The following is a 25,477-nucleotide window of genomic DNA, read 5'->3' on the forward strand; positions in this document are numbered from 1 at the left end:
TATAGACACATACATGTGCTTATTTCTAAACCTCATCACTTGACACTGAGGACCAGGAAGCAAAACCTAAGTGACTGAAAGTCTTTTCAAGTTATTCTTTGATTGGCTTTTGGAGTGAGTTTGATGCAATCTCCTCACTTTTCTAGCCAAGGCGATTTGGCCAAGTTATCTGTTCTCAACCTTTCGGCTGTAATACTGTTTTGCCAAACACAGAAACACTAATGTAGATAGCTCACACTTACGGTTTCAGAAATTTTTTTCATACAAGGAAGTTTTCTTAAAATGTGTAAATCTCTTTTTTTCTAAATCTACAAACAAGATTTAATAATATAACACATATACATTGTAATACATTTTGTAAATATTTGCATATGCATAGGCACAATATATAGTAAATGTAAACCATTTTATATTTCCTTGCATTTCTTAAAGCCAATGAAAAACATTTTAAGTACAATCATATAATTTACTGATCAAAGAAAATTTTTTCCCACTCTTCTATAAACTTCACAGAGCCTGAGATTTTTAACAAATAAATCTTGGATACCTTCTAGCACTTGCGTAGTACGTTTTTTTAAATATATTTTTTAAATTTAGCTTTTATTTTCAGTAGAGACAGAGTCTTACTATGTTGCCCAGGCTAGTTTCCAACTCCCTGGGCTCAAGTGATTCTCCCACCTCGGCCTCCCCAAGTGCTGGGATTACAAGCAATGAGCCACCGTGCTGGCCTAGCATAGTCCTTTACTAAAAAAAAAAAAAGCCACTATAAATATTTGCTGAGATACTGAGTGAATGGATGGATTAACAAATGAATTAACTAATGAAGCAGTGTCTGAATTTCTGAATTTAGGAGAAATTCTTTTTTTTTTTTCAGGAACATTATTTAAAATGTATTTAACAGCTCCATGCAACTTCTCCAGAATGATGGACATTGCCCTATGGACATACATGAAAAATGTATATATTTATTTATAGCATATATATAGCTTCCTTGATTAGTGTATTCACTTTATGTTGTATGTTTTTTTCTACAGATGACTGTAAAAGCCTGTTTGGTTATGATACAATTTCTATAAGCACTAAAACAAACAAACTAATAGTCCCATCCCTATTAGTGTTGAATATTTGAAAGGTGTTATTTTTGGGTCATTTTTAACCACGTTGATATCTCTTTTTCTGAATTTGACTTTGTAATACTTTTTTATTTTTTAATTTATTTTTAATTTTTTTTTTAATTTCCATAGGTTATTGGGGAACAGGTGGTGTTTGGTTACATGAGTAAGTTCTTTAGTGGTGATTTGTGAGATTTTGGGGCACCCATCACCGAGCAGTATATACATCACTCAACTTGTAGTCTTTTATCCCTCACCCCCTTCTGACCCTTTCCCCAAGTCCCCTAAGTTCATTGCATCATTCTTATGCCTTTGCATCTGTGTAGCTTAGCTCCCACTTACGAGTGAGAAAATACGATGTTTGGTTTTCCATTCCTGGATTACTTCACTTAGAATAATAGTCTGCAGTTTCATCCAGGTTCTTGCAAATGCCATTAATTCATTCCTTCTTATGGCTGAGTAGTATTTCCTCAAATATATATATATATAGATAGATAGATAGATATATCTCACAGTTTCTTTATCCACTCGTTGATTGGTGGGTATTTGAGTTGGTTCCACATTCTTACAATTGCAAATCGTGCCACTATAAACATGCCTGTGCAAGTATCTTTTTGGTATAATGACTTCTTTTCCTCTGAGTAGATGCCCAGTAGTGGGATTGCTGGATCAAATAGTAGTTCTACTTTTAATTATTTAAGGAATCTCCACACTGTTTTCCATAATGGCTGTACTACTTACATTCCCACCAGCAGTGCAGAAGTGTTCCCTGATCACTGCATCCAGGTCAACATCTACTGTTTGATTTTTTTGATTATGGCCATTCTTGCAGGAGTAAGGTGGTATCGCATTGTGGTTTTGATTTACATGTTCCTGATCATTAGTGATGTTGATGCATATATTTATTATAACATACATATAACTTTCTTGATTAGTGTATTCACTTAAGTTGTACTTTTATTTTTTTCTATGAATGACTTTAAAAGCCTGTTTGGTTATAATACAATTTCTATAGGCACTAAAACAAACAAATAGCCCCATTGCTATTTGTGGTCAGAATTTGAAAGTTGTTATTTTTGGGTCATTTTTAACCATGTTCGTATCTCTTTTTCTAAATTTGACTTTGTAATGCTTTCTTATTTTTTAATTTATTTTAATTTATTTTAATTTTTTTATTTCTATAGATTATTGGGGAGCAGGTGGCATTTAGTCACATGGTATTTGGTTACACAAGAAAGTTCTTTAGTGGTGATTTGTGAAATTTTGGTGCACTCATCACCCAAGAAGTATACACTGAACCCAATTTGTAGTCTTTTATCTCTCACCCCCTTTTCACTCTTTCCCCGAGTCCCCAAAGACCATTTTGTCATTCTTATGCTTATGCATCCTCATAGCTTAGCTCCCACTTACGAGTGAGAACATGTGATGTTTGGTTTTCCATTCCTGAGTTACTTCATTTAGAATAATAGTCTGCAGTCTCATCCAGGTTGTTGCAAATGCCATTAATTCATTCCTTTCTATAGCTGAGTAGTTTTCCATTGTGTATATATACCACAGTTTCTTTATCTACTCGTTGATTGATGGGCATTAGGGTTGGTTCCATGTTTTTGCAATTGCGAATTGTGCTGCTATAAACATGCGTGTGCAAGTATCTTTTTCGTATAATGATTTCTTTTCCTCTGGGTAGATACCCAGTAGTGGGATTGCTCGATCAAATGATAGTTCTACTTTTAGTTCTTCAAGGAATCTCCACACTGTAATGTTCTTTTAAAATATGTGCTTTTTATTTCTTGCTTGAATTTTTTTTTTGTATTTGGAAATTGATTTAGGAAGTATATGTAATCCATAGAGACCTCAGCCCATTTTTAAAGATTCATGTTACAAACACTCCAATAGCTTCCTGTGGGTCTGGCATGGTAGGAAGTACAGGTGAAAGAAGACAAATAAGACAGAACTGGTATTCTGGAGCTTGAGAAAATGAAGAACCCTGGCAATCACAATGCAGTGTGAGAAGTGTTATGAGACATGCATTTGCGGGACCCCTAGGGGCACGTGTCTGTCTCCTAGTGCAGCCCAGGAGGTATTCTCATGGAAGGCATCCCTCTTAAATCATCTCCCAGAGGATGGCATCTGATGAGGGTAGGATGCATATTCCAGGCAAAGGAGGCAAAGGCACTGGGTTATTAAAGTATTGCAAATAACTCCTGCACACTTCTGGTACAAGTACAAATTGGTACAATCCCCGAGGAGAAATATTTGGTAACATCTACCAGTAATAAAATGTATTAATGATGAGATATGGGACCCAGCTCTCCCAGCTGTTCCATTTTTGAGAATGTTTCCTGCAGAGACACTTGCCCATGGATGACGTGGCGGATGCACAGTTTTGTTCACGGCAGCCCTAGCCTTCGCACAGAGTTACAAACACCCTAGATGTTCCTCAGGAGAGGAAGGATTCAATAAAATACTGTGTGTCCAAATGGTGGGAATGCCACTACAATCAAATGATAAGGAAGACTTTCTGAGATATGATGTTAGGTGAAAAAAGTGGGTTGTAAATGGACGTGTACGATATACTATATATTATGTGAACAAGGGAAAATACATATATGCCTTTACTTGTTTCTTGTAAATGTATAAAGTCATCTCAACGTGTAGGTAAGAAGCTGACAAAAATATTTGTCTCAGTGTGTGGTGTTGTTATATGGGACTAGATACAGGACTCGTTGGGGTGAAGGATGAGAGGGAGAGAATGGTCCAAGAAACAGCTACAGACCTTCTCCAAGCTTCTGCAGTCATCAACTCATGGCCAATTCCATTTCATCCCAACTCCTAGACATTTCTGCCTGCCCCAGAGTAGAATATCTTGTATATATACAGATGCACACACACACACACACACACACACACACACACACACACACACAGACACAGACACACACACATATTCATGTGCTTGGCTTATGGCCCAAATAAGATCCATGCATAAAAATTAAAGGTAAAATTTTTCTTTTAAATATGTACTTTGTCAACTTCTGCAATAATTATAAAAGCCTTAAATTATGAATGGAGTAAAGGGAGTTTGTTATTATTATCAAACTCTCCTAGACACAGTTTTATTTTTATTATGATTTTTCTTTTAACTCATAGTGATCTTTGTGTGTCTTTTTACGTTTTTAAATATACAGGGCCATTGAAGGTTTTCTTTAGGCATTAACTTTTTAATTTTTGTATTATAGTTAGAAAATTTCAGATTCTTTGAAATTTGAGAAGACATACTTTATGTCAAGTGGGTAACCAAGTTTTAGAAAATTTTCTGGAACGCTTGAAAAGAACGTGTTCTCCAATTATTTCATGTAGTTTTCTATATATGTCCATTACAAGGAGCTTATTAAACTATTAAATCTTTTATATTTATATTAGTTTGATCTCTATGCCAGTCATAGACCATTCTCACAGCTGGTGAGAATATGCTGAATTATCCCAGTATAATGGTGGATTTGTTCATTTCTATTTTCATTCTGTTAATTTTTCTTTTATGTATATTATATATAAATGCCATTTAATTAGATGCATATAGATTTAAATTGTTATAGCTATCTGAGAACTTAACAGATTTTCCCATAGGGATAACTGTTTTACCAATAAGAATGACTTTTGCATTAATATTTAATTTATCTGATGTTGATACAATTAAGCCTTTTTCCTTGGATTGATACATGTTTGGTATTTTGTTTTCCATCTTTTTCTTTTCAAACCTTTTGTGTCTTCATCTTTTCATTATAGAGTTTAATCTGTTTGTATCCATTGTGTTTATGGACTCATTTCTATCATCTTATATTGTACTTTCTGTTAGTATACTTGCTTTTCATATCACTTTTATTCTATCTTGTTTGTGTTTGTTTTATTTTAGCTTGATTATTACCATTTTATTTTGTCCTTTTTTGGGTCAGAAGTTACATCCTCTAATTTCATCCTTTTATTGGATATTATAGAAATGTTATAATATATATTTTTTGAAGTGTGTACACAAATAAAGTGAATGAGTAACCTGACTCTTCTTCAGAAAAATATGAAGACCACACAAAGTGGGCACATAGCTGTGGAGGGACAAAGGTGATGCTGGGCACACAGACTGACCACACAGAGCTGGGTCTCTTCAACAATGTCGTATGTCTATGTGAAGAAGGATGCCAAGGCACACTCTAAGATAATGTGTGTGTGCGGGGGAGGAGGCGTGTGTGTGAATGTGTGCGGCACACCTGATGCATGCTCAGGAGTGTATGTATATCTATGTGCACCGTTGTTTTTAATTCAAAAAGTGCATAGCTTTCATTTTCACAGGAAGTTATGATGCCTCATACAGCAAGTACCTTTGGTACTTTTGGATAGACTTTTTAAGGTAGCATCTCATTTTTGTCACCAATTTAGCAGCTGTCTGCATTCTAAAAAGCTGGATTCAACTTTAAAACTTCCCCAGTCTAGTACAGTATAGTGTAAACAGATCAATCACTATAGGAGGAGGATTAAACAGGCATATTCTGAGCAGGCGACTGGAACACAAAACCACTTAAAGAAGCAGAATTGGGCTTGTGTGTTTAAAAGCACAAAAGGAACTGTGAAATATCTAAAATCCAATAGCTAAGAGAAATTTCACATGGAGAGACTGAGAAACTTCTGCAATCATTATGAACGCCTTAAGTTATGAGTGGAAAAGCTGTTGCAGAGATTTCCATGGTAATCTCCAAAAATGAATCTGTTGCCCACTGAAACTCAGGATGGTAAGGAAGCAGAAAGTTATGGCAAGACTGGGCTAGTTCTGATTCCACTGGCCATGCCTGGCTAAGCATTTCATTAATTCTTTACCGAGATGAGATTTGAATTACAGTTGACATCAAGAAGTAGTTACATCTCTATTTTCCAAGATCAATCATTCAGCAAAATTTAATAGTTGATTCAGTAATACAGAGTCAGTCATTCCTAAATAATGTTTTCTGTTTGCTTTGTAAATTTCTGAAGCAAAAGGACAAAACAATTATTTTAAAAAATCAAAGGTCAGTATCAAAAAGGCAAAGTCAAAATTCTGCAAGAGCATGGTGCTGAGCATGGGTTGGCCAGATATACTTTATTGCTTTTGGAAATGGTTCTCGAGTGATTCGTGTAGGAAATAGTGTAGAAATATTCTGGAAGGGTTTTCTCTGCCTTTATGTGAACATTTCCAGTTTCCAGGAGCCACGGAGCCTGATTCAGTTGTCTACACACAGGTGATGATGATGATGATGATGATGATGATGATGCTGCTGCTACTGAGTTGTTTGAGCTCATTTTATATATATATATGATATTATATATATATATATATTCTGGTTCTTAATCTCTTGTCAGATGTATAGTTTGCAAATATTTTCTTCCATTCTTTAGGTTGTCTCTTCATTGATTTTTTTTTTTTTAACATGCAGAAGCTGTTGAGCTTCATGTTTTTCCATTTGTTGACTTTGCTTTTACTGCCTGTGCTTTGGAAGTCTTACTCAAAAAATCTTTGCCCAGACTAGTGTCCTCAAGCATTTCCCCACAGTTTTCTTTTAGTAGTTTCATAGTTTGTGGTGATAAACTATGAGCATGCAGGTGTGACTCCATTCGCCAATGTTGTGAACAGAAGTTGTGAGGACAGAATGGTTTGTGTTTTCATAAGTTTTCTATATGCAAAGTTGATTTGATGACAGTGGCCTCCTAAGAATGAACTTTCATCCAAACACTGAGGTCTCTGACCAAGCAGACAATAAAAACACTCCTTAATGTGGGAGTCATCAGTACCACATAAAATGTGCAAATTAGCAACATTTCTGTCCAAGTATTGAGCTACAAGATTCAACTCAGGAATATTATATGGTTTTATTCATTTTAATACGTAATGGAGGAGACACATTTTTGCTTGTAAAGGAATAAATCCATGTGTCTAATTATGTATTAGGAAAATGAGGTCATTTCCTTCTATGTGGTAATATATTCACATATAGGGGGAAATGCCATAATATATGGGACAATAAGATGGATAATACTATACTAACAAATATAATAAAATGAATAATATGAAAAAAACATCAAGAGATGGAATTAACTTTAAATACAGGGCAGATATATTTTTATCAGCTTGCTGGGCTAGCACTTTTCCTTACTTCTCTCCCTGAAGGGTCCTCAATTCTGTTTCTATTCTGTGTGTCTTTTCCCCCCACTTGTGTGTACATATGTCCAGGGCCCCTCCCCCCAAAGCCCTTCAACTAGTTATTCTCCAGCAGAACATTTTTCTGCCAGTAAAAATATTTTCTTTCAGGAATTGGCTAAAAGCTATTTTCGTAAAAACTTGCCTATATGAATTGAGCCTATAATTATCTGGCTCTTTCTTAGGATTTCTGCAGAGCTTATGCACACCTAAAGCGTACCAATTCACACTTGGTTCCGGGGTCTATAGTAGAGTCACAGAAACATGACTCCTGTCATGAATGCGAGCTAGGATGTGGTCCCTAAAGCAGGGGATGTGTCTCGAATGCCTCTTCAATCCTTGTACAGTGTCTAATACAGTACTGCTTCCACAGTGTTGAGCAGCAGTCCTTAAGAGGGTGGAGTTTAGAATTTGATCTTTGCAGACCTGAGTTTTAATCCTGACTCTATAACCTATAAGCAGTATAAGAAAGTTACTCAAACTGTCTGTCTCATTTGTCCAGTGGGGACACTACTCATTTTACAGGGTGTGATGGTTAATTTCAGGTGTCAACGTGACTGCCTTAAGGAATACGTCAGGAATTGGTAAAGCATTGTTTCTAGGTGAGCCTGCACAGGTATTCTTGGGAAGATTGGCGTGAGCTGGTGGACAGAGTGGGGAAGATGTCTTCAATAGAGACAGGCCCCATTCAATTCTCTGAGGGCCCAGATAGAAGAAACAGGGCAGAGGAAAGGCACTTTCCTCCCTTTCTCTCCTGGAGCTGAGACTCTTCTTTTCCTGCCCTTGGACATCAGAACTTCAGGCTCTTTTTATACTGAGAATTACACCATCCACTTCCCTGGTTCTGAGGTTTTTGGGTGTGGACTGAGTCACACTCCTGGCATCCCAGGGGCTCCAGCTTGCAGACAGCTTGTCCTGAGACTTTTCACCCTCTAATTCCCCTAATAAATCCCCTCTCATCTGTCTTTGCTGATAACCTGTTGGTAGCGTCTCTCTAGAGCCCCGATTAATCCATAGGGGTAATGTGAGGGAGAAATGAGGTCGTGCATGGAGAGCATCTCACACCCTGCCTGACACATGCCCAGGTCCAACAGGCTGCAGCTGCAGTTATTCTAGAGCTTAGCATCAGTGTTCAAAACAGCGGAAGGCCTTCCCTCTGGTACCCAGCCATCGCGTTGAGCTTCTCCTGTCATTTTTCCATTCCAGAGTGTTTTTTTGAGAGCAATTCTGTGTCGTGTGTATCACTGATGTGGGGCCAAAAACAATCTGTATGCGTGGGGATCTGAAGCTGGGAATGACCAATAGGTCAGAAAGTTCTTAGGAGTCAGGAGCAGAGGAAGCTGCATGGTCAAGGGGAATCAACATGAGCCTTCCTGCCATGTGTCCTATTTCCTGCGGTCTAATGAGACAGAGACATATGTATGTATGCATCATCTCATGCTTAGCTCTTTAATATGTACAAGGTGTTTTCAAATTCTCCCACCAACTGTCTTTGACAGATGAGAATCTCAAGATCACCTGTTGTTCATGACTGCAGTCAAAGGGATCTGCCTTTTAGGGACACAGGAAGATTTGCCTAAAATGTCAGGAAGCTTTAATATTTATCATTTGATTACAAAAGTCAACTGCACCTTTGCTGTTATATTATTTTGGGTCTTTACTCATTCCACTGTTTATTTTAAGCCTGAGATTGTGGGTAGTTGGAGAAGGAGGGAAAGTATTTAACACTCTTATTAACTAGTTTAACTGTGTGTATAACATGTAGAATAAAGAGAGACTTAAATGAAGATGTAGTATTTGTGAATGCTCCAACAAATTAAAAGCTTACTTAAATTATTGATTTTTTTTTTTTTTTTGAGATGGAGTCTTGCTCTGTCACCCAGGCTGGAGTGCAGTGGGTGCAGTCTTGCAATCTCTGCTCACTGCAACCTCCACCTCCAGGGCTCAAGCAATTCTCTTGCCTCAGCCTCCCAAGTAACTGGGATTACAGGTGCACACCACCACGCCTGGCTAATTTTTGTATTTTTAGTAAAGACAGTGTTTCACCATGTTAGGCAGGCTGGTTTCAAGCTCCTGACCTCAAGTGATCTGCCTGCGTTGGCCTCCCAAAGTGCTGGGATTACAGGCGTGACCCACCGCACCTGGCCTGATTTCTGATTAAACCTCTTATTGTCTATAATGAATTAAAAGTTTGTGAAAGTAAATTCAATGACATTTTTGCATCTATAATTTCAAAATCATAGTAACTTTCCAAATCTGAAAATGTCTGAAACACAAGTCTGCCAATCATCACAATAAAACATGAAGCCCTAGTGAAAGAGCTAGTCAGGATGGGTTCCCAACAAATAGCAGTTGAAGCTCCTACTGCCATGAAATGATGAAAGAAACACGGTTTAAGTGCCATGGATAATTATTTCAATGCCAAAAGAATCATCACAGACTGTTGTGACATGCAGAGCTTGAATGGAAATATGGCATTAAAATAAGGTGCATGAAATTAATCCTTGAATGTAATTTTGAAACACACTGCAGAAGTGCTCCCTAATATACACCAACCCCAAAAGTGGCCACTGACAAGATAAATTTATTTCAGTTTTTATGCTGTCATTATGGAAAAAACTATAGCAGAGAGTTCACCAATTTCCCTTTGGAAAGAGATATACAACCACAGCCAATACGCTTTCCTAAAAGACAGCAGGAGCTTTTCATGCGGACTTGTTTCCCATCCGTAACATACAAATATTTATTGTCCAGGGTCAATACAGCCTTGCAAATAAACAGGCTTTGAGTTATACCAAGCATGCTCATTCTTATATGGTATTTCCATATAAGAAATACAAAAGAAATATACCACAAAATGATGGTGTTCAGGACATGGGGCAACGCCCTGTTTCTGTGGTATAGTGGCCTAGATTTCGTAGGATTCCATAGGAGGCAGCTACAAGTTCAACATGAAAAGCTCTGAAATCCCTTCCTAAGCTAATGAAGTGAAGCCCTGACCACACCAAGGAAAGGATGAAACAGAACTCATTTGTTGTTTCTCAAATGATGCTACCATCTCTTCAAAGCCACCATTAATTTTAACATCTTTAAAGGTATAAGAACAATGTATGTAACAAGTGAAAACTGCCTATAAAGTTAGTGCTTTACATCTCAAACCCTTATTATATGGAAATTCATATTTTCAGAATCACATAAAAGTTTAACGTGCTATTCATTGTAAGATTAAAGGACATGAGTTATTCTGTCTGCGTAATTATTAACAACTGGAAATTAAATCGTGATAATTTTGTACTTTATTCTTCTTAAAATGATAATTTCCTTTCTCCTTTTGCCTGAGAAGCATGCTTCAACAATACCAACAGCTTACCTTCTAAAATAAATGATCACATATAGAATATATATTTTATATATTGTATATTTATCTTTATGCATTACATATTTATATATTATATATAAATATAAATATATTTACATATTTATATTTGTATTTATATATTTACATAGAATATAAATATTTATATAATCTACATGTGAAATAGATCTCTATCTAAATGTAAATACATAGAAATAGATATATAAATATATAGAGATTATATATTTATCTATAAATATACAGAGATTATATATTTATCTATAAATATACATATAAATACAAACTATATATGTATCCATTAGAAATATACAGGTCTTTTCTAAATATAAATATAGAAATACACAGGTCTTTTCTAAATGTATCATAAATTCTACTATGTAAAATTCTACTATATATAGAAAAGACCTGTGTGTTTATATGTTTATATAAATACCTGTGCATTGATATAAATATGTATAAAACCTGTGTATTCATATAAATATATATAAATATAGGTTTAATATATATAACACATTAGAAATACAGCAGTGCATTATCCTATATATAGAAAAGATCTGTGCATTTATATAATTATATATATAAATGTACATTACATATATACACATTAGAAATACCCATCCTTTCTATATATAGCAAGTGCTATATTATTCTCTCATTGTAATTATTGACAACTGGGAATTTTGTACTTTATTTATTTTTTATTTTTATTTTATTTTTCTTAAAATGATAATTTCCTTTCTTTTTTTATCTGTGAAGGATGCTTCAACAATCACAACACCTTACCTTCTAAAATAAATGATCACATATAGAATATATATTTTATATATATTTATATTTATATATCTCTTTTCATGTATTTATATTTATAGATAGGTTTCATATATAGATTTGATGTCTATATTGATATATTATTTATAAATATAAATATGTTTAATGTTTTATATATAATATATAGAATATAAATATTTATATATGTAATCTATAAATATAAAAACATAAGATATATTAATATATAAATATACATAATAGGTTCTACTATGTACAAAAAAGAGTTGTGTATTTCTAATGTGTATAATCTATATTTGCATTTATTTATATTTATATATTTTATATATAAATATATATTCCATATTTTGTCTATATGTATATATTTTATATGTAAACATATGTTTGTCTATAGTAAATATAGTTGTATATTTTATTTATATAAAAATTTACATATATTTGTATATAGTAAATTCTACTAGATATAGAAAAGACCTGTGTATTTCTAATGTATGGAAATATGAAATGTACTTTCTGTCTCCTCAGTTGCAAAAATAAAAAGGCTTTTTTCAAGTGGATAGATTTTTCTCTACTTTGAATTTTTCTTCTTAATTATATTAGATTGTAGGGAGGGGACGCTGAAAGGAAAGAGATGGAAATGATTCTTCCATCGGTTTCTATAACCGAAAAGGTATTTTGACAGTGAAACCTAAGTAGGTAGAATCCAGTTCTTGGTACCTGGTGTATGTGCTAGCAAGATTGCATGAAGAAACAAACCGTATAAGAAGCGGAGTCATCCTGTGAAGGGGAAATTTGTCTCCAGTGCTCAGCCATGACGCAATCCTTATCCTCCTGTCTGGCTAACTGTGACCTGTCCCTGTGACCTCAACCCCGCGGGACCCCACTTCCCTCCCTCCCCACACACCACTTGTTCCTTCCTTCTGTCCTTTCTCCCTCCCCACACACCACCTCTTCCTCCCACCCTCCCCACACACCACCTCTTCCTCCCTCCCTCCCCACACACCACCCCTTCCTCCCTCCCTCCCTCCCCACACACCACCTCTTCCTCCCTCCCTCCCCACACACCACCTCTTCCTCCCTCCCTCCCTCCCCACACACCACCTCTTCCTCCCTCCCTCCCCACACACCACCTCTTCCTCCCTCCCTCCCCACACACCATCTCTTCCTCCCTCCCTCCCACCCCACACACCACCTCTTCCTCCCTCTCTCCCCACACACCACCTCTTCCTCCCTCCCTCCCCACACACCACCTCTTCTTCCCTCCCTCCCCACACACGTCCTCTTCCTCCCTCCCTCCCCACACACCACCTCTTCCTCCCTCCCTCCCCACACACCACCTCTTCCTGCCTCCCTCCCCATACACCTCCTCTTCCTCCCTCCCTCGCCACACACCACCTGTTCCTCCCTCCCCCCCTCCCCACACACCACCTCTTCCTCCCTCCCTCCCCACACACCACCTCTTCCTCCCTCCCTCCCCACACACCTCCTCTTCCTCCCTCCCTCCCTCCCCACACACCACCTCTTCCTCCCTCCCTCCCCACACACACCACCTCTTCCTCCCTCCCTCCCTCCCCACACACCTCCACTTCCTCCCTCCCTCCCTCCCCACACACCACCTCTTCCTCCCTCCCTCCCTCCCCACACACCTCCTCTTCCTCCCTCCCTCCCTCCCCACACACCACCTCTTCCTCCCTCCCTCCCCACACCACCTCTTCCTCCCTCCCTCCCCAAACACCACCTCTTCCCCCCTCCCTCCCTCCCCACACACCACCTCTTCCTCCCTCCCTCCCCACACAGCTCCTCTTCCTCCCTCCCTCCCCACACACCACCTCTTCCTCCCTCCCTCCCCACACACCACCTGTTCCTCCCTCCCTCCCTCCCCACACACCACCTCTTCCCCCCTCCCTCCCTCCCCACACACCACCTCTTCCTCCCTCCCTCCCCACACAGCTCCTCTTCCTCCCTCCCTCCCCACACACCATCTCTTCCTCCCTCCCTCCCCACACACCACCTGTTCCTCCCTCCCTCCCTCCCCACACACCACCTCTTCCTCCCTCCCTCCCTCCCCACACACCACCTCTTCCCCCCTCCCTCCCTCCCTCCCCACCATCAGAGAACACGGAGTCACTCAGATCAATTTGCAACACATTCATTTTATTATCAACAGTATGGCAAGCACCCCGCTGGTGAGATCTCTGAGGTCTGGCGGCTGGGCCTGAACTTAGTCGCTGCTCTCGGAGATAGGGGAGTAGCTGGCCGTCTACACACTCGGTAGTTCTTCCACCTCGCTCTCCTGACTCAGTGGTTCTTCCATCTCGGTCTCCTGACTCAGTGGTTCTTCCACCTCGCTCTCCTGACTCAGTGGTTCCCCCACCTCGGTCTCCTGACTCAGTGGTTCCCCCACCTCGCTCTCCTGACTCAGGGGGTCGTGCTGGCTCCCCTCGCTCACTGGCTCCTCCGGCGGCAGCTCGTGCTGAGGGAGCTCCCGGCTGGGCTGCTCGCTGGGGCCGGGTGCCGCTGGCCCGCTCTCCGCCTCAGGTGCCGTCACGGCCGCCATCTTTGTCGCAGCCCCTTTCTTCCCGCGTCTCCCTCTACGAACCGCTTTTCCCTTCTTGGCCACCTTGGCAGTCTGGAAGGACAACAGGGACGATCACAGGAGGGCTCTGGTTTAGGGACGAGGATGGAGGAGGCTGGGAACAGGGACGTGTCCTCAGAAGCGGTGGGGACCGGGTTGGGGGGTTGTGCCAAGTGAGGACAGGAGAGGCTTCTTGTGAGGAAGGAGGCGAGGGGAAGACGAGGAGGAGCTTGGGAGGGTCACTCACCTTCTTCTTCGGGCCACTGGGGCTCAGCTGAGAGGAGGCCTTCCTCTTTGCTGCCTCCTCGGCCTTGGCCGGAGGTCCCGAGGCTCTCGGCTTTGGACTCATCTTCCGCAGCTCAACGTCTCGCAACGGTCGACTAACTCCAGGCTGTCTGGCCTCCCTGTATATACCCCTCTCGCGATCCCAGGACGAGACAATCACGCCCCTGAGCTGTGATTGGTCAACACTCCACCACCCAGCCAATGGTAGCCCTGGGTGGGAAGGCAGGCCTTATACGTCACAAAGCACCATCAGGACATGGCGGATGAAGTCGGGGGCGGGGGGTGGGGGTGACATCTAATGAGGAAGGCAGGGTGCTCTAGTTGGAGAAAGGGAGATTTGGGTTAGCACCCCTAAAGATAGTTCCCAAACTGACATGTCGCCCCTCCTAAACTCCCCATGTTCAATTTTGGCAGATCACGTGGCACGGGAGGATATTTCCGCCATATGTTTCCCCCGGACCTCCCATTCAGTGGTACATTCTGTTCCTCCACACCTGCCATCATTACCCAGTTTCTGTATGACCTACCTAAAATCCCTCCATGCTAACTGGGATAGACGGAGGGCTATATGAAGACGTCAATTGACCAGGCACAGTGGCTCACGCTTGTAATCCCAGCACTTTGGGAGACCAAGGTGGGTGGATCACTTGAGGTCAGGAGTTTGAGACCAGCCTGAACAACATGATGAAACCCCATCTCTGCTAAAAATACCAAAATTACCCGGGCGTGGTGGCACGCACGTGTAGTTCCAGCTACTCAGGAAGCTGAGGCAGGAGGATCTCTTGAACCCGGGAGTTGGAGGTTGCAGTAAGCCAAGATTGTGCCACTGCACTCCAGCCTGGGCGACAGAGCAAGACTCTGTCTCAGAAAACAACAAGAAGAAGACAAAAGCTATCTTATCTGTGCGTTCTTTTGTATTTACTCATTAGGATAAAGAGGCAATTCCAATGAAAGTAGGACTTCAAAAAATAGATATACTCTATGGCCATATCAAAATTATTAAAAGCACCTTACTGTCTGTGTTCTTAAAAAAATTATACTGCTGTAAATGATTAAGGCAACCGAGCAAGATATATTAATATCAATGCTGAGCCACTGGTTTGTGGGTATGTCATTTCCACAGACATCAAAATGCTATTTAGTTTGTTTTGGTCCATCATTCAATGATACCTCCCCTTAGAATTGAATGAAAGCATTTTGTTAACATTTATGTACGCTTACAATTATTTCACATCTGTGGCAAGGTAAATTATGTAGAGTGCTTTGTTTATCCAGTTTAATATTCGTGGATTATGTGGAAGTTTATATGGACATCTAAAAACTTGAATGATGAATTCCCCTGCCCTTCCTTTTTTAATGTGCAGTTTTCACATGTAACAACATATGACAACATGTAAAAAGATTTTTTGCATGTAACATGTTAAAAAGATGTACATGTTTTTACATGTAAAACAATTTTACATGTAACATGTAAAAAAAGAAATGTTCATTTGGAAACACTTTATTTAGTAAATATGAAATTCAGAATATATATGGAGTAAGTGAAGTAAATGTATTCTTTTGCCAAGTTTCTGAAATTCCATTCATGAATCCTTCAAAACACAGTACTCCCATTGGGAGGAGAGGAGTGACTTCCTCTCATTTTTCCTCGTGCTATTTATGTTAATTGGCCCCTGTATACCACTCATCTTTTCTAGGTTTTCCAAGTTTAAGAAAAAAAACAAGTTCATTCAGATTGTGTTTTTCTGCCTGCAGTCATGTATACAGCAATAAGTGAGTCCCTATGGGGAGCATTTAATTCCTAAAGTTTGCATTTTCATAAAGGATTTTCCTTTTACCCAAAGCGTGTGTTGGTACTACTAAGTACTATGAAGTACTACTTTAAGTTTCTAAAAAGATCCTTATTTGAGATCTCTTTCAGTAGTTACAGAGCCAAAATAAGCACTGCAGAGGTCCATGTCTGAGTTCTGTTGTACATCCTGGGTTATCTGACTACTATTTACTCGATAGTGGAAGGACAAGAAAGAGGCCACAATGTACTTAATGATGGAACAGTTGATGTTCATGCCACCCCTTACTACCTCAAATGAGTAACTGTGTACTTGAAGTCATATTATTTTTAGAGACCAGGTGTCGCTCTGGCCCAGCCAGAATGCAGTGGTACGATCATAGCTCATTGCAACCTTGACCTCCTGGGCTCAAGCGATCCTCTCACCTGAGCCTTCAGAGTGGCTGGTACCACAGGTGTGTGCACCACATCCAACTTATATATAATATATATTATACACAATATAATGTATAACATATATTATACACAATATAATGTATAACATATATTATACACAATATAATGTATAACATATATTATACATAATATAATGTATAACATATATTATACACAATATAATGTATAACATATATTATACACAATATAATGTAAAACATATATTATACACAATATAATGTATAACATATATTATACACAATATAATGTATAACATATATTATACACAATATAATGTATAACATATATTATACACAATATAATGTATAACATATATTATACACAATATAATGTATAACATATATTATACACAATATAATGTATAACATATTATACACAATATAATGTATAACATATATTATACACAATATAATGTATAACATATGTTATACACAATATAATGTATAACATATGTTATACACAATATAATGTATAACATGTTATACACAATATAATGTATAACATATGTTATACACAATATAATGTATAACATATGTTATACACAATATAATGTATAACATATGTTATACACAATATAATGTATAACATATGTTATACACAATATAATGTATAACATATGTTATACACAATATAATGTATAACATATGTTATACACAATATAATGTATAACATATGTTATACACAATATATTGTATAATATGTTATACACAATATATTGTATAATATGTTATACACAATATATTGTATAATATGTTATACACAATATATTGTATAATATGTTATACACAATATAATATATAATATATTATACACAATATAATATGTATTATGCATAATATAACATTATGTATAATACATAATATAATATATTATGTATTATACATAATATATAATCTATTATACACAATATATATTATCTATCATACATAATATATATTATCTATTATACATAATATATATTATCTATTATAGATAATGTAAGCTATATATTATCTATTATACATAATGTAAGATATATATTATACATAATGTAAGATATATTATATATTATACATAATGTAACATATATTATATATTATACATAATGTAATATATTATGTATTATGTATTATACATAATGTAATATATTATATATTATATATAATATCTATAGCATAATTATATAATATCTATAGCATAATTATATAATTATGCTATAGACATTATAAATATCTATAGCATAATTATATAATTATGCTATAGACATTATAAATATCTAATATATTAGATATATAATCTGTATAGCATAATTATGTAATATGTAATACAAATTTTATATATATATAAAAAATATATATTTTATATATATAATTTGTATTATATATTATATATTATATATAATATGTAATGATATATAATATAGAATATATAATATAATTATAATAAAGTATAATTGATATTATATTATATATTTATATTATATATTAGATTTTTATATTATATTATATATATTCTATTATTAATTTATATTCTATATAACATATATATAATATAATATATATAATATAATATGGAATAATATAATATATATAATATAATAATATAATATATATATTATATATAATGTATATAATATATAATATATATATTATATATGATATATAATATAATATGTATAATAAATATATATTATATATAATTATATAATATAATATATATAATATATAAGATATAATATAATTATATATTATATATGATATATAAGATATAAGATATGTAATATATAATATAATATGTATAATATATATAATATTATATAACATATATTATATATATTATAGAATAATATATATCATATATACTATATATTATATATAGTATATATATTATATAATATATATTATATATAATATATATATTATATAATTATATATACACACACACACACACACACACACACACACACACACACGTTTTTTCTTTCTAGAGATGAAGCCTCCCTGCATTGTCCAGGCCAGTCTCAAATTCCTGGCCTCCAGTGATCCTCCTGCCTTGGCCTCCCAAATTGCTGGGATTGTAGGCATGAGCCACTGATCCTGGCTGCATTATCTCACTCCTATGTGGAATCTAAAACAGTTGAACTCACAGAATCAGAGAATAGAATGTGGTTTCCAGGAGCCGGGGGAGGTGGAAGGTTGGGGAGATGTTGGCCAAAGGGTACAAGATTTCAGTTAGACAGGAGGAGTAAGTTCAAGAGCTCTATTGTAAAACACTGTGACAACAGCTAATGATAATATTGTATTTTTAAAGATTGCTAAGAGGGTAGATTTTAAGAGTTCTCACCACAAAGAAAATTATACTTAGGTGAAGTAATGCAATCGTCAACTAGCTCGGTGTAGCTATTTCACGATGTATACATATTTCAAAGCAACCTGGTGTAGATGGTATATACCATTTAAGTTCGTCAATTAAAATAAGTTAGTGAAATGTTTGGAATTAAAAGTAAAAACATACACTTATTGCCCTGCAGTTCTATAGTTTCATGTAAAGTCTGGACTGAGTGCCTTTGGGTTAACATTCAAGATGACAGTGGGGCAATGTCCCTTCTGGGGGTTGTAGGGGAGGAGCTGTTTTCTTGTGTTTTTCAGACTCTGAAAGCTCCCACCATTCCTTGTCTCATGGCCTCTTTCTCCATCTTAAAAGCCAGCATTTTTGGGGTCAGATCCTTGTCATGTGGCTGTCTTTCTGGTTCCTTTCTCCTGCCTCTTTTACACTTAGAAAGACCCTTGGGATTCCACTGGACTCCCCCAGAGATAACCCAAGATAATATCCATGCTTCAGGTCAGCTGATTGGTACCTGTCAATAGCACCTTCCAACTCATTTCCTCCCTTGCCTTGTCGTCTCACATGTTCACAGGTTCCAGGCATGAGTTCCTGGACATCTTTGGAGGGTACTTATTTTGCCTACCAAATACACCCTTTCTTTAAATGCACCTCATCTTAAAAATGGCATTGTTTTAGGTGGGCACAGTAGCTCATGCCTATAATCCCAGCGCTTTGGGAGGCAGGGATGGGAGAATCACTTGAGGCCAGGAGTTTGAGACCACCCTGGCCAGCATAGCAAGATCTCATCTGTACAAAATAATTTTTTAAATGGCACCATTATAAAGAGGGAGATAGCGTGGATTCCATCCTGGTCTCAGCCCTTGTTGAAAAGTGTTGACTTGCATAAACTGAAAAGCCACAGTGACAATAAAAAGCTCATCCCTTGCTACTCCTAAGGAGAAACGCTGGCTCCCATAAGCAAATGATGTGAGTGTAAGTCTTTGTGTATGTGTCCATGGGCTGGGGAACGGGTTCGCTGAGTTAATGGAGGCTTTGAAGTCTGTACTGTCTTCCACCTGGCTGCAAATTGTATACAGTAGTTCAAGGGATCCCCTCACTTCAGGCCTCCCGAATACCTGGGAATACAGGCATGTGCCACCATGCTGGCTAATTTTTTTGTGTGTTTTGTAAAGACATGGTCTCACTACGTTGCCCAGGCTGGTCTTGAACTCCTGGCCTCAAGTGATCCTCCTGCCTCAGCCTCCCAAAGTGCTGGGATTACAGGCATGAGCCACTGCATCCAGCTGACCTATGTGCTTTGTTTTTTATTTTATTATTTCATTTTATTTTTATTTTATTTTTTGGGACAGGGTCTTGCTCTGTCACCCAGGCTGGAGGGCAGTGGTGCAATCATAGCTCACTGCAAACTCTGCCCCCGGCCTCAAGTGATCCTCCCATCTCTGCCTCATGAGTAGCTGGGACCACAGGCATGTGTCACCATGACCAGCTAATGTCTGTATTTTTAGTAGAGATGGGGTTTTGCCGTGTTGAAATAGACTCTCTTTATTTAAAACATATGTCTGTCTATTCCTGAGTACAGTTTAAAAACATCTTTTTTTATTATTTGAATTTGTAAGGGTCTTATGTGTAAATAGAAAAGAAAATGCTTATGATAAAATTAATCATAATTAAAATTATTGAATAATTAATATATTAATATATTTGCTTAACAAAATGTTAATATTCTCTTAAAATATCATTACTAACACATAATCCACAAAAATCCTACCTTGGATTTTATTACATAGTTTAGAACTTTTATTGCATGTTCTTATCTTTGTAGTACCATACATGAATTTTAACATCTCTAAGCACAGGAGAAGATTGTATACGTCATTGCCCTTACCTTACAGCTAATAAATGATTGATCATTTCAGAAAGCAGGCATTTAAAGCTGTGTGAACATGAAGCATTCATCATTACAGATAGATGCTCTTGATCACATAGCTACATGGTATCCAGCAGTTGCAACTTACAAAGTGTATCAGTCCAGGATCTGATTGGTTCTGCAAATTTAGATGACTCATTTTCCAATATTTTCAAGTTGCAGCCCCATGTTTTCATACATGTCATTTCTGATTTACCATTAAGCATGTTCTGGTAAATTGTTTCTCTCGACTGCTCATGCAGTGTTTTGAACTGGTGCCATAGTGGATTTATTTTCTTCCCTTCAGTATAGACAGATACATGTGCTTATTTCTAAACCTCATTAGCTGCCACTAAGGACCAGGAAGCAAAGTCCAAGTGACTGAAAGCGGTTTCAAGTTATTCTTTGATTGGCTTTCGGAGTGAGTTTGATGCAATCTCCTCACTTTTCTAGCCAGGGTGATTTGGCCAAGTTATCTGTCCTCAACCATTCCCGTTTGGGCTGTAATACTGTTTTGCCAAACACAGAAACACTAATGTAGATAGCTCACACTTACGGTTTCCAGAAATTTTTTTCATACAGGGAAGTTTTCTTAAAATGTATCAATCTCTTTTTTTTTTCTAAATCCACAAACAAGATTGAATAATATATCACATATACATTTAAATACATATTGTAAATATTTGCATATGAATATATACAATATATGATTAATGTAAACCATTTTGTTTTCCTTACATTTCTTAAAATCAAAGCCAATGAAAAACATTTTAAGTACAATGATATAATTTACTGATAAAAGAAAATTATCTTCCCCTCTTCTATAAATTTACAGAGCCTGGAATTTTTATCAGATAAATTTTGGATACCTTATAGCACTAACATAGTCCTTTTTAAAAATATGTTTTTGAAATTTAGCTATTATTTTTAGTAGAGACATGATCTCACTATGTTGCCCAGGCTAGTTTCCAACTCCTGGCTCCAGTGATTCTCCCACTTGGCCTCCCAAATTGCTGGGACTACAAGGAATGAGCCACCATGTTGGCCCAGCATAGTCCTTTACAAAAAAAAAAAAAAAAAAAAAAAAAAAAAAGGCCACCATAAATATTTGCGGAGATATTGAGTGAGTGGATGGATTAACAAATGAATTAATCAATGAAGCAGTGTCTGAACTTAGGAGAAATTTTTTTTTTTTTTTTTTTGAGATGGAGTCTTGCTCTGTCACCCAGGCTGGAGTGCAGTGGTGCAATCTCGACTCACTGCAAGCTCCGCCTCCCAGGTTCACGCCATTCTCCTGCCTCAGCCTCCCAAGTAGTTGGGACTACAGGCGCCCGCCACCACGCCCAGCTAATTTTTTGTATTTTTAGTAGAGACAGAGTTTCACCGTGTTAGCCAGGATGGTCTCGATCTCCTGACCTCGTGATCCACCCGCCTCGGCCTCCCAAAGTGCTGGGATTACAGGCGTGAGCCACCGCGCCCAGCCTCTTTTTTTTTTTTTAAGGAACATTAGTTAAAATGTACTAAACAGCTCCATACGACTTCTCCAGAATGATGGACATTGCCCTATAGACATATATGAAAAATGTATATGTTTATTTATAACAGATATACAACTTCCTTTATTACTGTATTCACTTTATGTTGTACTTATTTTTCTACAAATGACTACAAAAGCCTGTTTGGTTATAATACAATTTCTATAGGCACTTAAACAAACAAAATAGCTCCATCCTTATTTGTGTTCAAAATTTGAAAGTTGCTATTTTGGGGTCATTTTTATGTTCATATCTCTTTTTCTGAATTTGATTTTGTAATGCTTTTTTGTTACATTTATTTTAATTTTTTTATTTCTATAGGTTATTGGGGAGCAGGTAGTGTTTGGTCACATGGTATTTGGTAACACAAGAAAGTTCTTTACTTTTTTGAGATTTTGAGATTTTGGTGCACCCATCACCCGAGCAGTATACACTGAACCCTATTTGTAGTCTTTTATCCCTCACCCTCTTTTCACCCTTTCCCCCTAAGTCCCCAAAGTCCATTGTATCACTCTTATGCCTTCGTATCCTCATAGCTTAGTTCCCACTTACAAGTGAGAACATGTGATGTTTGGTTTTCCATTCCTGAGTTACTTCACTTAGAATAATAGTCTGCAGTCTCATCCAGGTTGTTGCAAACGCCATTAATTCATTCCTTTCTATAGCTGAGTAGTTTTCCATTGTGTATATATACCACAGTTTCTTTATCTACTCGTTGATTGATGGGCATTAGGGTTGGTTCCATGTTTTTGCAATTGCGAATTGTGCTGCTATAAACATGGGTGTGCAAGTATCTTTTTCGTATAATGATTTCTTTTTCTCTGGGTAGATACCCAGTAGTGGGATTGCTCGATCAAATGGTAGTTCTACTTTTAGTTCTCCAAGGAATCTCCACACTGTAATGCTCTTTTAAAATATGTGCTTTTTATTTCTTGCTTGAATTTTTTTTTTTGTATTTGGAAATTGATTTAGGAAGTATATGTAATCCATAGAGACCTCAGCCCATTTTTAAAGATTCATGTTACAAACACTCCAGTAGCTTCCTGTGGGTCTGGCATGGTAGGAAGTACAGGTGAAAGAAGACAAATAAGACAGAACTGGTATTCTGGAGCTTGAGAAAATGAAGAACCCTGGCAATCACAATGCAGTGTGAGAAGTGTTGTGAGACATGCATTTGCGGGACCCCTAGGGGCACGTGTCTGTCTCCTAGTGCAGCCCAGGAGGTATTGTCATGGAAGGCATCCCTCTTAAATCATCTCCCAGAGGATGGCATCTGATGAAGGTAGGATGCATATTCCAGGCAAAGGAGGCAAAGGCACTGGGTTATTAAAGTATTGCAAATAACTCCTGCACACTTCTGGTACAAGTACAAATTGGTACAATCCCCGAGGAGAAATATTTGGTAATATCCACCAGTAATAAAATGTATTAATGATGAGATATGGGACCCAGCTCTCCCAGCTGTTCCATTTTTGAGAATGTTTCCTGCAGAGACACTTGCCCATGGATGACGTGGCGGATGCACAGTTTTGTTCACGGCAGCCCTAGCCTTCGCACAGAGTTACAAACACCCTAGATGTTCCTCAGGAGAGGAAGGATTCAATAAAATACTGTGTGTCCAAATGGTGGGAATGCCACTACAATCAAATGATAAGGAAGACTTTCTGAGATATGATGTTAGGTGAAAAAAGTGGGTTGTAAATGGACGTGTACGATATACTATATATTATGTGAACAAGGGAAAATACATATATGCCTTTACTTGTTTCTTGTAAATGTATAAAGTCATCTCAACGTGTAGGTAAGAAGCTGACAAAAATATTTGTCTCAGTGTGTGGTGTTGTTATATGGGACTAGATACAGGACTCGTTGGGGTGAAGGATGAGAGGGAGAGAATGGTCCAAGAAACAGCTACAGACCTTCTCCAAGCTTCTGCAGTCATCAACTCATGGCCAATTCCATTTCATCCCAACTCCTAGACATTTCTGCCTGCCCCAGAGTAGAATATCTTGTATATATACAGATGCACACACACACACACACACACACACACACACACACAGACACACACACATATTCATGTGCTTGGCTTATGGCCCAAATAAGATCCATGCATAAAAATTAAAGGTAAAATTTTTCTTTTAAATATGTACTTTGTCAACTTCTGCAATAATTATAAAAGCCTTAAATTATGAATGGAGTAAAGGGAGTTTGTTATTATTATCAAACTCTCCTAGACACAGTTTTATTTTTATTATGATTTTTCTTTTAACTCATAGTGATCTTTGTGTGTCTTTTTACGTTTTTAAATATACAGGGCCATTGAAGGTTTTCTTTAGGCATTAACTTTTTAATTTTTGTATTATAGTTAGAAAATTTCAGATTCTTTGAAATTTGAGAAGACATACTTTATGTCAAGTGGGTAACCAAGTTTTAGAAAATTTTCTGGAACGCTTGAAAAGAACGTGTTCTCCAATTATTTCATGTAGTTTTCTATATATGTCCATTACAAGGAGCTTATTAAACTATTAAATCTTTTATATTTATATTAGTTTGATCTCTATGCCAGTCATAGACCATTCTTACAGCTGGTGAGAATATGCTGAATTATCCCAGTATAATGGTGGATTTGTTCATTTCTATTTTCATTCTGTTAATTTTTCTTTTATGTATATTATATATAAATGCCATTTAATTAGATGCATATAGATTTAAATTGTTATAGCTATCTGAGAACTTAACAGATTTTCCCATAGGGATAACTGTTTTACCAATAAGAATGACTTTTGCATTGATATTTAATTTATCTGATGTTGATACAATTAAGCCTTTTTCCTTGGATTGATACATGTTTGGTATTTTGTTTTCCATCTTTTTCTTTTCAAACCTTTTGTGTCTTCATCTTTTCATTATAGAGTTTAATCTGTTTGTATCCATTGTGTTTATGGACTCATTTCTATCATCTTATATTGTACTTTCTGTTAGTATACTTGCTTTTCATATCACTTTTATTCTATCTTGTTTGTGTTTGTTTTATTTTAGCTTGATTATTACCATTTTATTTTGTCCTTTTTTGGGTCAGAAGTTACATCCTCTAATTTCATCCTTTTAT

General features: G+C 37.0%; 2 protein-coding genes across 2 annotated transcripts in view; one reads left to right on the forward strand and one right to left on the reverse strand.

Moving 5' to 3' along the window:
• LOC117978598 (variable charge X-linked-like) overlaps positions 1-25,477 on the forward strand; it is a 657,335-nt gene that overhangs the window by 327,003 nt on the left and 304,855 nt on the right. The gene's annotated exons all lie outside the window — the stretch shown is intronic.
• LOC117978111 (variable charge X-linked-like) lies at positions 13,630-14,498 on the reverse strand. The gene is made up of 2 exons (NM_001427535.1): positions 14,317-14,498; positions 13,630-14,123 (listed from the first exon to the last, which is right to left on the reverse strand). The coding sequence occupies exons 1-2, from the start codon at positions 14,416-14,418 to the stop codon at positions 13,755-13,757; spliced, it is 471 nt and encodes a 156-aa protein (NP_001414464.1). The 5' UTR covers positions 14,419-14,498; the 3' UTR covers positions 13,630-13,754.

The sequence above is a fragment of the Pan paniscus genome, chromosome X, assembly GCF_029289425.2.
Source record: "Pan paniscus chromosome X, NHGRI_mPanPan1-v2.0_pri, whole genome shotgun sequence".
NCBI classification, from domain to species: Eukaryota; Metazoa; Chordata; class Mammalia; order Primates; family Hominidae; genus Pan; species Pan paniscus.

Excerpts from the sequence above, each read along its gene's own strand:
- LOC117978111 (NM_001427535.1), bottom strand. The coding sequence starts at position 14,418 with ATGAGTCCAAAGCCGAGAGCCTCGGGACCTCCGGCCAAGGCCGAGGAG. Across the intron at positions 14,124-14,316 it reads CCAGTGGCCCGAAGAAGAAG|ACTGCCAAGGTGGCCAAGAA; the intron begins GTGAGTGACCCT and ends TTGTCCTTCCAG.